Source organism: Phragmites australis, chromosome 12, assembly GCF_958298935.1.
Source record: "Phragmites australis chromosome 12, lpPhrAust1.1, whole genome shotgun sequence".
NCBI lineage: Eukaryota > Viridiplantae > Streptophyta > Magnoliopsida > Poales > Poaceae > Phragmites > Phragmites australis.
The window spans coordinates 8685040-8701583 of record NC_084932.1 but is presented as its reverse complement, the minus strand read 5'-3'; the positions used below and the strand labels follow the sequence as shown (position 1 = coordinate 8701583).

The following is a 16544-nucleotide window of genomic DNA, read 5'->3' as shown; positions in this document are numbered from 1 at the left end:
TAGAAGCATCAAGCATGGACACTAAAGGTGGGATCAAATCCAAACACAGGAATCCAAATGAAGTCCAACAAAAAAATGCACATGTCCAGTTCAAACCAAAAAGGAAGTCTTCAACATCCAATCTAATCCAACTCCCGCAAATCCAAATTCATTTAGCATCATCCAATAATCGTGTGTGCCAAAGTAGCAGGGGTTCGACTGTGAGCACAAAACGAGCAGCGGTTTTAACAATACATTCTCACCATCTAAAAATATATATAACATCTCACTACAGGACATTCACACAACGGTCCTCGGGTGTTCTAAATCATTAAAAACATAGATGTTTAGCAATAATTCATTACAAAATAGAATCTACCCTTAATGAGATTTGTTGCCGGTTATCATAAATTAAACTTGAAGGTCCCAAAGCTAGCAGTAGCATAAACCATGCATCTCCATTGAATTGATAGGCCAAAAGAACAAGAACGGCTTGCAAGCTTAGGGGAAGCAACACCATAAATAAAACCAGAATTCGTCCACCTGTATCAGAGTTTAGAATCCTTGCATATCATGCAGATGAGCATTAATTCACCAGTCTATCAGAATTCCTGCACCAAATAACATAGTAATTAAAACTTGGTTGCCGTAGCTGCCTGACTCATGTGAACAAATGCTCTCATTTCCCTTCACGGCGTCTGCTCATCTCCGCTCCTACCTTGAAATCTCGCCCTGTATTTATTCCTTCACCTGTCTCTGCAGCCTAGCTTACCTTCTAGCTAGCGTGCAGCTAGCCAGTGGACTAATAGAGAGAGGCTCTTTCTTTCCTTGCGAGTCACCAACGGCGCTATGACGGCAGTAGGGAGAGGATCAGAGACGTCGTCGCCACCACTGGCAGGGAGAGGATCAGAGGACAGAGGACGACGTCGCCGCCGCCGGCGGCCGGGAGTAATATCATATGTTGGCTTAAAAGTGTATCGACAATTCGACACCATCAGTTGAATCATATGTTGGCTTAAAAGTGTATTAACTTCAATATCTCCTTAGGAACACAATTACGATTTGATTTATTGTGTATTAACCACTTAACTTAAAAGTGTATCGAACATTTTCTTTAGGGGAGATATATTTATCAATTTCTCTTTAGAGATGATCAGCGCGTTCTCTCTCCAATGAGCCGGCACGTCGAGGTACGGAAGGAAGCAGGCCATGGTCACTTGGCGTACCAGCAAGAGGTCCTGGCAGCAGCAGCTGGCTCATGGTAGTGCCTGCCACCGCCGACGCCACTGTATTCCCATCCAGAGTTGTTGTCTTGTTGATCCATATGGTTTCGGCTATTGCTTAGGGACTGCATGAGACAACATTTCTGTTTAGGAACACGATTAAGATTTGATATGTTATGTATTAATACTTAACTTAAAAAGTGTATCAAACATTTTCTTTTTTCGGAGATAAATTTACCAAACTCTTTTTAGAGATGTCCATCGCGTCCGTCGTCCGATCAGCCAACAGGATGAGGTACGGAAGGATGCGGGCCATGGTCACCTGGCGTACCAGCAACGGAGTCCTTGCAGCAGCAGGTGGTCCTTGGCCGCCACAGTCGCCACCACGTCCATGTCCTGTGTTGCTGCAGGCTTTGCAGCTGCTGCTCAGGCTTTGCAGCTGCTGCTCGGCTTCCGAGCCACCATGATACCTACCTACGCTTCGTTCTGCATAACACGTGTCGTGAATTAGATTGAGATCCACCACGTTTTATCATTCATTTTGTCGTAACATTGCTTGTCCATATTTGTTCATCATTTTGTGTTTATCAAGTTATCCATATGGTTTGGGATATTTCTTGCCTACGTCACACTCAAATGTGCCCGGACTTTGAGTTGTTACACATTTTCGTGAGAGAACATTTGTGCGTACGAACACAAGATTTTATCTTCTGTGTATTAACCACTTAACATAAAAGTAATGTGTATTAATCAAATTCTTTTTAGAGATGACCAACGTCGTTCACATGGCGTACCAGCAAGATGGCCCTTGCAGTAGCAGCTGATTCATGGACACACCCACCTCCGCCACCGTGTCCCTATCCCGAGTTGTTGAAGCTGTCGAACCAACCTTCATTTCAGTCTGCATAACAGATACCGTTTTATCATTCATTTCACCATTTATGTTTATATGTTGTAAACCTAATTGGTTGTGTATGGTGTAATCGATTATGACCCTGGTCTCAACCCATCCTTGCTCACTGGGAATCTGGGAAAGATGCTGCATAGTCATTAAAATTTTGAACATCTTTTAAATTTCTAGAAAACTTGTCACTTGAATATTCTAATCTTCAATATATCAGTTTGAGGAAGACTTCTTAGGATCTGTTATCTGATTTGTTGTGGATCTAATGTGTTCAACAGATTTTTCCTATTTCTTCATTATGATTATTATTGTTTCATAAAACTATATGTTTTATGCTATTGGGCTATTGCTTCGCTAAGTGACAATCAGATGCGCCCGAAGTCTGAGTTATTACACATTTTCTTGAGAGAACATTTATGATTATGAACACAAGTCAAGATTTGATCTTTTGTGTATTAACTACTAAAGTGTATCAGAAAATTTCTTTGAGAGAGATATTTTCCAAGGCATCTACATCAGCCAGCAAAGAAGCCACAGATGGAGGTGAACGGGAAGCATCTTCCTGGAGCTTCATGTTGTCTTCACATAGATCCTCAAAGGAGGCCTTGACTTGCGGCTGAGATTACAAGCACGGGACGACTGAAGGTGAAACCGACATTGCTTGTTGATCAGAGACACCCTCCAAAAACGATGGTGATCAATGAACCATTTGAGGATTAGCATTGTCGATAACATGCGATGAATCAAGGCCCACTTCGCTAGTGCGACAACAGGGAGCTTTTCACCAATTGCTTGAGCGGGGCCTACTGTAGAAATCAACGAGCACAATCCATCATGACAGAAGAACCAAGGACAATTGTGACGGCGGAGCTTCCTTCTTCCCTGAACAGGGATAAGTCCACTAGCTCAACCCAGCTGGGAGGGTTGTACATTGCTTAAGAGAAGGAAAATAGGCTTTGGACAAGGGTGCCTGGTGGAGCAGATGGCACAGTCTAAGTACCAACATGTGGAGACAAAGGAGGAGTGCATTGGCGGTTGGGCAACTGATTGAAGGGCACCAATAGGCGAAATGACCAATTCCCCAACAACCAAGGCACGTAGTTGTTTCCAACAGTGCGCCACTCTAAGGTCTGCAGAGAGGCAATTGAAGCATATGTCGTGTAGGTGGGAAGGTGATTGAGGGGCCAAAGAATTGCATCGTCATCCCTTCCCACAGTGTGAGTCCAGCCATTCTCTTTGTCCTCACACATTGCTCCTGAGATGCGGCATGGAGGATAGAGTAGCAAGTCAGCGATTGCTATCCCCGTTGACAACTGCTGTGGTGTCGGCTTCTTGGAGGCAACCACCAACAAAAGGGGCAACCTAGCTGAAGGTGCTTCTATGTTGTTGACCATGGCATTGGCTTCCCAAAGGTGCTGGTGAGCAGCGAGAAGGCAGCCTGGCTAAAGATTCTATTGAGAAACGATGACGGCTACCCAGAGGCGGCATAGATGCACCGGCAACCAGATACACAGAATCTTATAGAAGGGCCACCTCCCACGTCACAAGAAGAAACAATCCCCTACGTATGAGTTGCTGGATGTCGCGCGTAAAGGAGGTTGGGCGACACTGGTTTGGATGTGTCAGTGTGGAGGAGTTCCAGTGGGAAACTATATATGGCCGAGCTTCGTTGACGCGTCGAGTGACCTGGGTGGCATGGACAACGCTACGGACTTGGCTAGCAGCAACCAGATCTGGCGAGAGGCATGGACGACGCTTGAGCCAGTTCCAATAGACTTATGGAACGTTCCCGTTCGCGTGCATCCAGCAGGAATTGAACCCGCAAATTTACCAATTATGAGTTGGGCGCTTTCACCATTCAGCCATGGATGCTTAACAGGGATCATCGTACATCGTAAATAACCAATTTTCATATAGAAAGACATATCATAGAAAAATGAAATCTAAAATATTAGGAGATGGCAAATATTCGGAGATGACTATGAAAACACCTCTCTGGATCCTCGAATTGAAAGAGAGATTGACTGACAACATGATGTGGCGGAGACGGCATGCCAGCGTGAAGCATTGGGAATGAAAGATTTGGTGGAGGCAACGGCTCCATTCCACATGTGGGGATGACTGACATCGAGGCGATGTGGTGATGGGTTGGAGGGCATCCCGAGCCATGACGTTGGAGAGCAAAGCCATGACCAATTTGGTGGCCACCAACACTAGATTAGGCAGCGACTGGTGGAGTGACGATTGACATAGAGGATGTTGAGGCATCCACCGATGTCGAGGCAGATGTGGTCTGATTAAAGGAGCGAGCGCATGGTCTAACATCGAGGTGAGGAGAGGCGGCTTTCGACAAGTGATGGGTAGAGTATTGGCGGCATGGGGAGGGCTACCACCGGCGGCGGCGGGCAAGGTTTGCCCCGGAGTTGCCAGGGCCAACAGTCCCTTATAATGCCTTCTTTCAAAAACAATATTGGACATGATCATCAATAAACATGACTGGATTTGCAGGTATATATATAATATACATAGAAAGTTCAAAAACATACTTGTGTATCAATGGATAAAGCATGGTCAGTGAGTGAACGATATCATTGCCACAATGTGTTCCTACGATCTGATCTGAGCGAGCTGTGGAAAAAAAAAACCAACAAAACAATATTTCATGGCACGTGACTTATAATTTGCAAAATCTGTTTCTATGATCTTAAATAAGTGTGAAATGCAATAAAATATAAAATAATTATAGATCCTCTAATTTATAAAAGTCCGTAGAAATCAACTGAGTAATTGGCCCTCTCAATTGAGAAACAAAACCCTTTTGTTATCGTTATGCAAGCCATAAGACATCACCATGGAGGTGCAGTGATGGCTAAGTTCAGTTAGGAGAATTAGTAATTCCTATGGTAAGGCAAAACCATCTTCCATGCATTGTTCTTGCCTCCTGCATTAGCTGCTGCAGGAGGGAAGGGTTGTTGGTCACAATGGCATCAACATGCTCATACAGCATCTTCTTCATGGAGTTGCTATAGTCAACAGTCCATGCAAAGACTTTTCTATCATGTCTGTTTTCAAGGCCAAGAAGCTTAAGTTCAGTTGGTACTTACAGTAGTGCAAACTGCAAAGAGGACAGAGAAACAGAAATCTAAATGTACGTTAATTATATGCACTTACCTGTGCACGACCTTCATGACCTTCTCATGGATCAAAGCATGATATATACCAGCAACTTTAGCCTCTTCGATCCTCACAAGCTCGGTTCTTCTACCCATAGACTTATCCACCATAACAATATAGCCAACCTATAATAGATCAGCCTGCAAAAGACAGAACAATTTACCACATCTTTAGACAATTTGATTATATCTCTTCCTAGGTTGTAACTTTTTGCCCAGACAAGACAATTTTGCAGTTTGTTCTCCTGATCTGCAAAGAATGCAAATGATATTAAAGTTAAGATAAGTTTTGGCCCAGCTTGCTGCAAAAACTGCAACATTTTAAACTGAAATCAAATGACAAATCACAGAAACAGACAAGGAAACAGAAAATATAGGCAAATCTAACAAGAAATCTAGATGGATGGAACCATAGGCAACTTTGCCATGGATGAAGATGCCATTCCCAGAAGCATGTGATCAAGAACCGAATAACTTAACAATGTTAATTGCTACAGTCCCTGAGTATTTGGACATATATCCTTTATTACAATTAACGATTTGCATGTACCAATTTCAACAAAGCTCTTGAGAATTGATGATATGACACAGATATGATAGGTACATGCGAAGACCAAGAATAGTACATAAGGAAACAGCTCGTGCTATTTGAAGCAGCTCGTTAGGAAACACAAAAAATGACAAATACGGAACTTACAAGAGACAATACATCTCCCGCTAAATCTTTCTCAAATGAAGGAGAGCCAACTTTCACATCCAGAATCACCTGCTTTACTGATTGTGATGTCATCTGTCAGTGGGAAAATAGTAACTACATGCAGTAAAATCAAAGTAACAATCATATGTCCAGTAAAACCAAAAGATGTTTATAGCAAGCTTTCACTGTTCCACACAAGTCACTTGAAGTTAGTATAAAGATAACCTGTCAAAAAGTTCCTAAATTTCCTACAATTTAAATTGGTTGGATTTAATGCTTACCGCCAAAACATCTTCTGCTTTAGGAACTTCCACATTTCGGACTCTGTTCAATAGCTGAAACCTTTTACTTAATGCTTTTATCTACAAAAAAACTAAAAGATCACTCCGTTAGTGTCCCAACTCCAGAATCAGCAAATAATCATGGAGTGTCTGAGGAAACTAGGACTGGAACAAAAAAAAAATGAAGCTATTTCAAACCATGCGCTTCAATTGATCATTTAACAGTTTATTTTTAGCACAACTCAAGCAAAGCAATTTTGGCAAGTGATAACGAGATTAAACTAAATAAATGACTCACCTCATCCATGCTCCAGTGGCCAACTTTTGCTGTGGAATTACCAGACATTCTTTGCAGATCCCTGGCTGTGTCAATTGTAAATTAGGTCCAGCCACATTGTTTGAAAGAAAACATAAGCATGCTAGCTGTCCTATTCAAAATTCGAAAATGTTACTCAAGGTAATATTTTTTAGAGATTTCCTCGCATTCCACAACTAAAAACATAACAGTAGAAGGTGATCCCCAACCATATCATAATCCTGAGCTGCATGGTTATGGGTAGTAAGAACACTAATTAGGATCACAATCATATGCTTCCGCAAACCATTCCAAAAACTGAGGTGTGCATCATTCTTGAAACCAGCAATATGTCATTTAGTAAGAAGCAGATCAAATTGTAATTTGCCTATTGAATATCCAAAATGTCAATATATCAGTAAATAACAGAATTCTGTAGACCAGTGTTGCGAAAAAGGTCCATGTGATCCGACTAACCGGCTGATTAGTGTTGGAGGTGGGTAAATCGTCACACGTAATATTTTGAGAACATTAAGTGGTTGTGGAAAAATAGTCGGATGTTTTCCAGTTAATTGCCTATTTCAACTGCACATATTTACAGTTTAACTGTTACAACAGCTTAGTTTAATAATGTTATGTAATGGTGTCACAGTATGTACTACGCAGGTAGTATATAGATACCTATAGAGCGTGAATTTTATGATCCATCATGCGTTCTATCCATTATAATTTACCATTGTCTTTGTTTCTAGATTACTTATATAAATATAAATAAATGTGTCATTAAGGATGTATAATCATGTGTCCGTGCAACAATTGATTTTTGCTGGCACCCTGTCAATCTGGCAAGCGCCTGCCTTTTTCATGACACTCCCGCCCACATGTCATATAGCGGCAAAGGTCAAAATATCTATACAGAACACAAAACTGTCAAGTATTACTATTATTGTTATAGTTTCTATCTCCAGTTCCATTAAAATCAAGCCATATTCGCTGATATAATAATCACAAGCCGAGTTCCACTACTCTAATGAACTAATCGTCAAACATAAATACATAATTGCAGTTCACATTGCACAGAGACGGCATATTTATGATGGATCACACCACCCCAGCCAAGCGGTTATTCAATTACCTGTCATGAAGCGCGAAGAGCATGCCGTCAGAGGACCTCGAGACGTCTACCTCCACACAGTCGACGCGGGCGTCGAGAGCCATGCGGAATGCGTCCATCTGAACCACGAGATCCACAGTAAATCAAGAGCTAATTAACACATTTTCGTGAGCCAAAATAAAAAGAGGGGGGACATCCTATTGTTAAAAACGCCAAATCGAATCACTGAGACCGCATGGATCTCCCCCACCCCACCCACCGAGTTGGGGAACGCGTTCGTGGAGTCGCAGCCGTGCGCGCACACCATCGGCGGGCTCGCGATCCAGCCGCACTTCCTCTCGCGCATCTGCGACCCGACAGCAAAAGATCAATAAACGTGGTCGCAAAGCGACGCATCGAACCGACTCGGTGAAACCCGCCGTGATGGGCTCGGAACGGAGGAGTGCGGGGGACGCACGCGGTGGAAGCGGCAGAGGCGGAGGTGGAAGAAGGCCGGCGGGACGAGGGAGAGGAACGCGAGGAGGAGGAGCAGCCGGAGGATACGGCTGGCCGGGAGGAGCCGGGTGAGGCTCGCCGCCGGTTGCGCGGGGCGCTTGGCGGCGGCGGGAAAGAGGGGGAGACGCGGCGGCTGCCTCCGGCGCCCGAGGAGGAGCCCTCGCATTCTCCGCGCTTTTCCGTGCACTCCGAGAGCAACTGAAGAAATTGAGCCCGACTGGAGTAGATCTATTCAACCCCACGGGGCAAATTTTGGGCCGGATCAGGAGAAGCCCATCACAGAAAAGGCCAGGCCCTGGCACAGCCCAGCCCGACAAGTTTGAGCCGAAAAGCTATAGTTATTTTCTGAATGGAGTACTGTTACATCCCTCGTTAAAAATGTAAGACGTATTTTGTTAAAAAAATTAACTTTTATATATTTTGATTGACACTTAGTTAAATTATATGTATATTTACTATACAAACTTTCTTCAATAGATTTGCATTTCAAAGTGTTTTAATATGATGTTGATTTTTAGTAATGGGCAACATATTGTAAGATAAATTAATGGTAAAATTTTATTTTTTATGATTTTTTCAAAACAAAATATCCCTTACATTCTTGAACAGAGGGAGTAACATATTATAATTTTCCCTCCATTTGTTTTTCAGTGTGTGCATGCATTTCAAGATTGCAAATAATTTTCAAGAAAACCTAATGACGAGGGGCAATGATTTGGCATAGTTGCGACCATACTGTGGGGAACACAGTCGGTGTACTGTTTATTCGCAATCCACAGTGCAGAAAACAACCTTTATTTTGGTTATTTTGGTCTAGAGGGGTAAGTTACCACTAATGATGCGTTGATCGGGACCATGTGGAACGAAAGGCCAGAGCTAGCCATCCCTCTGAGGTCATGCACAATGATATTGTCTCTAAATGGATATTTGATAGAGATCTAACTTCAAAATATTTTTGAAATTAGGTATCTATAGCTTTAAAAATTCATCAATTTAGAGCTATCGGTAATAACGGATGCAGAGGAGCTAGTTAAGGGGCTCATCCACTTCTCTCGCCCACTTTTACCTCTTCTTCTTCCTCTCTCTATTCTTCTTTCTCTCCCTCATTCATGATAAAAAATATATATATAGGGGTGCTAAGAGGAGCTTTCACTAACTACGAAACAGTAAGGAGACGGGAGCCTTTAGCCCTAGATCCGCCCCTGGCTATGTGTACGTTATAGGTGTTTAAGTGAGAATCTTATTTTCATTTTAGACTAAACATATACGCTTATTCGACTCTATCTTAATATAAGTTGGAGTTGTAAACTAAAGTCATACCAAACAGAATCTAACTTTGTCTCCACTTAATCTTAGAAAAGACCTAATAGACAATATGCACAACACGTTGTTCCCTAATGACCCTGGGAGACTTTAATTTTTACATGAAAGTAGGGAGAAATTCGTAGAGGTGGGAAAATAAACAAGAAATGAACTTCAGGGTAGATCATAAAAAACTCAGATATGTCAACAAATTGTTAAATTTCGGCGACTGTATCTCTTTGATAGATGGTTGTGATGCTTCGGATATGTCAAAAACTTTCCTTTCATAACTAATAATGATGGCATGAAAATTACTGAAAAATAATGTATTTGGCACACAAAACTATAACAAAAATGAGACAGCAAACAACCAAAGATGCAAAAATAATTTCTCCTAGGACTCACTTACAGATGCATGAAGGTCGAAAACCATGATTTAAATCATACAGGTGAACCGAGAGGTGGTTTCCAAAATACTATGTACAAAAGTCAAATATCGGTTATTGTTGGCAACGAAATTTCCATTCGGCAACTTTATGTTTTTCTCCCATGTTTCTTTGTAATATTTACATGAATACCTCATTGCCAGAGGCGTAACTGGTGTTTCAATAAAAAAAAAATATTAGTGGCATGTTTGCTGGTGCAACATCAACAGCAAGCAATCATTATTACCTTTGATTTTTATCTTCCTATCTTTTTTTTCATGCCAATCTAAAATCAACAGCGACAGCCATAACAACATGGCCTGAACGAAAGCCTTTTGCCCTGTGCATGCTGTTGTCGCTGTTGCTTTTAGAATGGCAGAACGCAGAAGCAAGACCGGAAGAAAAGTAAAACCACCATAGATGAAATGGAACCAAACGAAGAAAAATAACTGGTACGCAAGTTTGCAGCGATCCTTGGCCACGAACAGGGCTAGCTGCAGTCAAAAATAACCCCAGCAGAGTGAAGCCAAGAGCTGCAAGACAGCAGCTGGAGCCTGGAGCAGAGCAGGTCTCAGATGGCCTTGAGGATGTCGGCGGGCGCCTGGTCCTCGGCGAGGGTGACGATGTTGGGGGAGTCCATGGCGACGACGTCCTCCGTCACGAACCCGTCCTCGTCGCGGAGGAGCTCCTCGCTGCCGCGTGCGACGAGCCCCGGCAGGACCAGCGTTTTGTGCAGGCCGGGGAGCAGTCGCTCACGGTCGGTGTCGCCCTTGTCGCCGACGAGCACGGCCACCTTGGACAGGTCGATGCCCCATTGTATCGACAGGTACCTGTGTGAACAGCAGATGCTCAGAAATGGTGACGGTCACGGGGATGGAGGCAGCGCGCGGTGTCAGTTTGATGAGGCCTCACCTGAGCGTGCGCGGCCGCGACGCGGAGAGCGGGATCACGTTGAGGCGCCTGCTCGCGCGCGTGTACACGAGGTTGCACCGGAACCCGCGCATCCGCAGCGACTGCCGGATCGAATCGATCTTCTTCACCTGCAGAAATCCACGCAAGAACTCGTCAAGGACAGTGGCGACGGGTCATGTCAAAGAGATGGACAGGAAACGGTGCTGGTACAGTGTGTCTAGTGTGTGTGCTGACCTTGGAGGCGCCCGCCGCGGCGTAGGCGTGGCAGTGCACGGAGCAGGCGGCCTCGTCGACGGCGAGGTCCACCTCCTGCGCGCCGTCAGCCTTCCCGAGCCTTGGCACGGCCGCCCGCACGTGCTCGCCGGGCCACCGGAACGCCACATGTCCCGAGTACTCCTCGTCCGCGGCGAGATCCTTCCACGGGTAGCATAGCTCCGCGCCGCTGCTGCAGATCAGCGCGTCGAAGCCGGACGGGTCCACGCCGCAAGCCCTGAGTGCGTCCACGGCCTCAGGGATGGTCATGCCAGTCGACAGCACGTACCCGACCCGCCCGCCAGTGGCGGCGCCGGCCGACAGCGCCATGTCGATGGTTTTCTTCAGCTGCTCGACGTCTGGCTGGCCGTCGCCGAGGTAGCAGTCGACGGCGACGACCAGCAGGCTCTGCCGCCTGCCTGGCGCGAAGCCAATCGCCCTGTTGGAGCTGGCCGGCCGGTCAGTGGAGCGGCGCCGGCGGAGGGCGTCCATGATGGCTGCGGCGGAGTCCCCAGCTTTGAGGTCGTGTGAGGCGTCGACGGAGATGCCGAGGGACAGGTCGCGGAGTGAATCAGAAAGTGACTCGTCGGCGCTTGGGTCGGCTGCGGCAGCGGAGGACGGGCTCGCGGGGACGCGGAGCAGCTGGTGCGGAGCCGGGTGGTCGCAGTTCGCGGCAACGTGGGAGAGGTAGAGACGGCAGTGGTGCGGCCACGAGAATCGGTGGATGTTGCGGAGGCCGTTGCGCCGGCACTCGAGCCACCGCGCCTTGTCTGCCAGCAGGCTGAGCAGCGCGTCGGTGATCGCCGGTGCGTCGTGCGGGTCCACCAGCAGGCCGTTGTGCAGCGCCTTGATGATGTCCACCGGCCCGCCGTTCTTTGTGGCGACCACAGGCAGACCATAAGCAGCAGCCTACACATATGATCACACACAACAGCACAAGATGCTTTCAGTGTCACAACCAGAAAATTCCTTGTTCTGATTTCTGAACACGTCATAGTTACCTCTATCAGGGTGAGGCCGAATGGCTCTACAAGAGCAGGATTGATAAACACTCCCTGCAAATGATCAAGAAAATTAAAGAAAAATAGTTTAACTATGTTCTGAAATGATTGTAAAATCACTTGTACCTTCATCTTGGCGGCAAGGCGGTATATGTGGGGTACGTCCGTCTGCCTGTGGTGCTTGGGGTAGGCCACCTGGCCGTACAGATCGTACCGGTCGATGAGCTTGAGCACGGCCGTCAGCACCGTGGACGCGCCGCCGGACATCTCCTCGATGTCATCCCTGTTCCCCAGTATCAGTGTCTGCATCACGGATGCCGGTCACTCGACCATGTCAGCTCTGCCAATTTCATCACCATCTTTTCATCTAGGTTTGGTTTCAATTACCAGGTTAGCGAGCTCGCGGAGGTGGCGGCTCTCGCCATAGGCCTTGAGCAGCGTGGTGACGTTCTTCTTTGGGTCCGGCCGCGACAGCGCCAGGATCATCGGCTTGTGGGGATTGGTGAAGAACCTCAGCACCTGCAAAAACAGAGGAGGTCGGAGCTTCAGGTCACCGCTGCTCTGCTCCTAGCTGAATTTCACAACAAGGCCTTGATCAGTACCATACCTCTGACCAAATGGGAGGCAGTGGCTTCTTTGCCTTGTCACGGCTGATGAGCGCCTGCAGGTCGCCATCGCCCTCGGCCAGGTCCTGGGCATCGACGTAGCTGAAGTCCATGCCGGGCGGGATGACCACCATGCGCGGCATGTACCGGCCGAGGCAGCTGACTCCTCGGCGGCGCCGCACCCGGAGCTTCCGCTCCACCTTGGGGTCGAAGCCGTGGTAGAGCCCCCACTGCTCCTCGATCTCCTGCTTGGTGCTGGTGACCACCATCTCGGCGGCGTCGAGGCCGGTCTCCTCGGCCTCGATCCGGCGCGCGATCTTGTAGGTGCCCTGGATCTCGGCGCGCGGCATGCGGCCCAGCTTGAGCAGCTGCTCCAGCTTGTTCCGGCCCAGCGAGTGGCCCGTCATCACCATCGGCACGTTGAGCGCGCTCGCCAGGTGCGTCGCCACCTCCGCCGCGTCCGCGTAGTGCCCGTGGATCACGTACGGCCACACAGGCTGCGTCGCCGCCGAGCCGCTGTCTCCCGCGCCCGGCGCGCCGAGCTGCTCGCCGAGCGCGCGCGCGACGTTGGTGACGTGCGCCAGCGCGCGGTCCACGAACTCGGGGATGTGCGGCCAGAGCGACTCCTTGGGGAGGTACTTGTCCCGGGGCCCGCACGGCAGCCGCACGATGTAGGCCCCGCTGCCGCCGCCGCCGCCGCTTCCGGCATCGGCGTCGGATGGCTGCGTGATCATCTCGACGGGCTCGCCGTAGGTCCAGTCGACGTCCGGGCAGGAGATCTGCCGCGTCAGGAGGTCCACCCGGTGCACGCCGGCGGTGGCCGCCAGCGCCCGGGCCAGCTCCACGACGTACTTCACCTGGCCCCCCCAAACGCAAGAACAAAAGTGAAAGGTTAATTCGCTACAAGTCAGCTCAGGTCCACCCACCGGCCACGGCCAGATGTGTCAACGTTCGGACCGGACTTGACCGTTGCTGGATAAGATAGCTCAGTGCAAATTCCCCAGGTCTGCACGTCACTGTAATGCTTCGCGTTGGTTTATGTCCTAGCCATTAAATATATGTCTATGTAGATAAAAGCGGAGGTTGTAAGTAATTAAAAGAAAAAAGATAAGCTAATGTTTTCAGAAAGAAACTAGCTATGTTTGAAAACCAAAAGAAAGAAAAAAAATGCATTGGTGGTAAGTAGTAATATCCTTGTAACAAGTTCTCTCATTTATCTATTCGTCATGGTAAGTCTCATAGGCATCACATTTAGATATTATCCACTGTAGTATTTATTTCTAACTATCAATTTAATGTATTTCTCCTCTAAGAAATCATTGTAGGTATCGTACATTGAGAGTGACCATACGTGATATAAAAATCATGATCAAGACAACTCTAGAGCTAAAATTTCGTGAACAAATGGATTCCGGTGATAGAGCTCGTAGCACAAATGGACAACTAGTATGTGGATGCATGATGCAAGTGAAATATGAACGTCCAGTTAGGTGAAATGGATTTTGGACCGACTCACTTGCAAGATAGATATTACTCTCTCCAATCTAAAATAAATAATTAAAAGCAGATATGGTAAGTAATTAAAATAAAAAAAAGATGAGCTAATGTTTTTAGAAAGAAACTAGCTATGCTTGAAAACCAAAAGAAAGAAACCAAAAAATATGCATTGGTGGTAAGGTAATTCCTCGTAACAAGTTCTCTCATTTATCTATTGGTCATTATAAGTCTCATAAACATCACACTTAGATATTATCCATTGCAGTGTTTATTTCTAATTATCAATTTAATGTATTCTCTCATCTAAGAAATCATCGTAGATATCGTGCATTGAGAGTGACCATACATAGTATGAAAATCATGATCAAGACAACTCGAGAGCTAAAATTTCGTGAACAAATGGATTCCGGTGATAGAATTCGTAGCACAAATGGACAATTAGTATGTGGATGCATGATGCAAGTGAAATATGAACTTCCAGTTGGGTGAAATGGATTTTGGACCGACTCACTTGCAAGATAGATATTACTCCTTCTAATTGAATATCGACACGGTCACTAAAATACAACTTTGACTACTACTTTTTATTATAATACATTGATAAAACATAGCTGAAGAATATTTTGATGAAAGTATTTTTTTCAAAACAAACTTACTCGTATTATTTTTATGTATCTAAACTCAATATATAAAAATAATTTATAGCTAAAATTTGAAACAGTCGACTGCATGTAACTTAAAATGATATTTATTTTTTCTAGACTCGAGGGAGTAGGCAGTAACACAATTTTTTTTAACAAAGTTTGTTTGTACATGTAGCAGTGCTCTTTTTCTCGTGGATAATTATAGGGGTGTTATTATGTATGTATGTACAAACACACACTGACCTGGCCCCCAGTGTCAGAGTCTCGGCCGAGCTCCATGTTCTCCCCACGGACGAGCCCGTGTATGCTGCAACAGAGCATGAACACGCAGTGCTCGATTATCAAGGTTGAATGAATCGAAACGTGACACGTGTCGACCAGTGGCGATGTGGTCAGTTGAGTGATCAGTTTGATTACTACCTGACGAGGACGATGTAGAGGTTCCTGCCGTCTTTGCTCTCCTCCTCCTCCTCCTCGTCGGACACGATCCGGGCGTCGGAGTTGATCCTCGCGAACCGGCTCTGCTGGTGCTGGTCGGGCTGTGCGGGGCCGGCGCCGTCGGGCTTGTCCTTCTCGCCCTCGGAGAGGTCCTCGGCGGCCTCGCGGCTGCCCAGCTCCTGCTCCAGCCTCCACCGCTCCAGCTGCCGCGAGAACTCCCACTCCACCTGCCGGCGGTGAAGGTATCGTCCATTCAGCAAATTTCACCGATGAGAATTTCCTCCTTTTTAACGGGACAAATTTAAGCTAGATGTGCGAATAATCTCTTGAAGCTCCACCGACAACAAAAGGTCAAGAACCAGGAGACAATTTGGACGCGTTTTCCTTTCCCAAAGAGGGAAGAAAACCAGTGGTGCTGCTGGTGGTGGTGGGTGCTCCAGCCATGGCCCAAACCAAACGCAGGACACAAGACCCAGCCCAAGGCGAGCGGAATTAAATCGGACGAGCGCCAGTGCCCTATGGGCCAGGCTAACTGGAGAATCGAAACGGGTCGTAGCAAAAGCAGAATTCCATGGCGTGCCCAGTACCTGCTTCTTCTTCCTTGCGACGTGCCAGATCCGCCAGCAGAGGTTCTCCAGCCGGTTGTTGCGCTCCTGGCTGTTCCGCATCGCCACCACCTGCAGAAAAAGCTCGTCGGTACGGCAAGCATCCGAGCAAGAACAACCATGCATGCAGCCGTAGCTCGATTAATTATTCGACCCATCCTGGCAGCAGCGAGCTCAAGTGACGAACGAACCTTTGTCCAGGTCTTGTGGAGGTCGCGGTCGTCGAAGCGGCTCACCACCTCCTCCACGAAGTACCGCGTCGGGCTGTACGCCGCCGCCGCCACCGCCGACTCGGCCAGCGCCGGTGCCGGCAGCAGCTGCGGCAGCGCCAGCGGCGTCCCGGCCTGCTGGCTGCGCAGCTTGACGCCCGCGTCCAGGATCGCCTCCAGGTACCCGTTGATCCACTCGTTCCCCGCCGCCATCTCCTCCTCCTCCTCGCCGCCTGAGCTTAGCTATGGAGAGCGATGAGCTAGCTAGCACCGCATGTACCAAGAAGAAGAGCTCAGCTGATGAACGATCTCTTTTGGGTAGTATACCTGGAGTTCTTTGCTGGTGTCGAGCTGTGGTGCAGGGGAAAGAAAGGAGGCGACTCGCGAGCTTTGTATCGTCGAACAGAGCAGAATAAAAATTTTGAAAATACTTTTTCTTTTTTTACTTTAATTTTTCCAACGATAGGGGAATATTTATTTTCTTTCTTGTGAT

At 46.9% G+C, this 16544-nt stretch overlaps 1 protein-coding gene and 1 pseudogene across 1 annotated transcript; both read right to left on the bottom strand.

Annotated features, from left to right (window-relative positions):
* Positions 1–245: 245 nt before the first annotated feature.
* LOC133886865 (glycerophosphodiester phosphodiesterase GDPD4-like) lies at positions 246–8380 on the bottom strand (annotated as a pseudogene).
* A 1601-nt stretch (positions 8381–9981) lies between these two features.
* Positions 9982–16507, bottom strand: LOC133887557 (probable sucrose-phosphate synthase 5). Its single transcript, XM_062327546.1, has 12 exons — positions 16379–16507; positions 16034–16294; positions 15825–15914; positions 15220–15464; positions 15043–15106; positions 12661–13515; positions 12441–12572; positions 12180–12356; positions 12054–12107; positions 11035–11961; positions 10801–10928; positions 9982–10718 (listed from the first exon to the last, which is right to left on the bottom strand). The coding sequence occupies exons 2-12, from the start codon at positions 16262–16264 to the stop codon at positions 10460–10462; spliced, it is 3162 nt and encodes a 1053-aa protein (XP_062183530.1). The 5' UTR covers positions 16265–16294; positions 16379–16507; the 3' UTR covers positions 9982–10459.
* Positions 16508–16544: the final 37 nt, after the last annotated feature.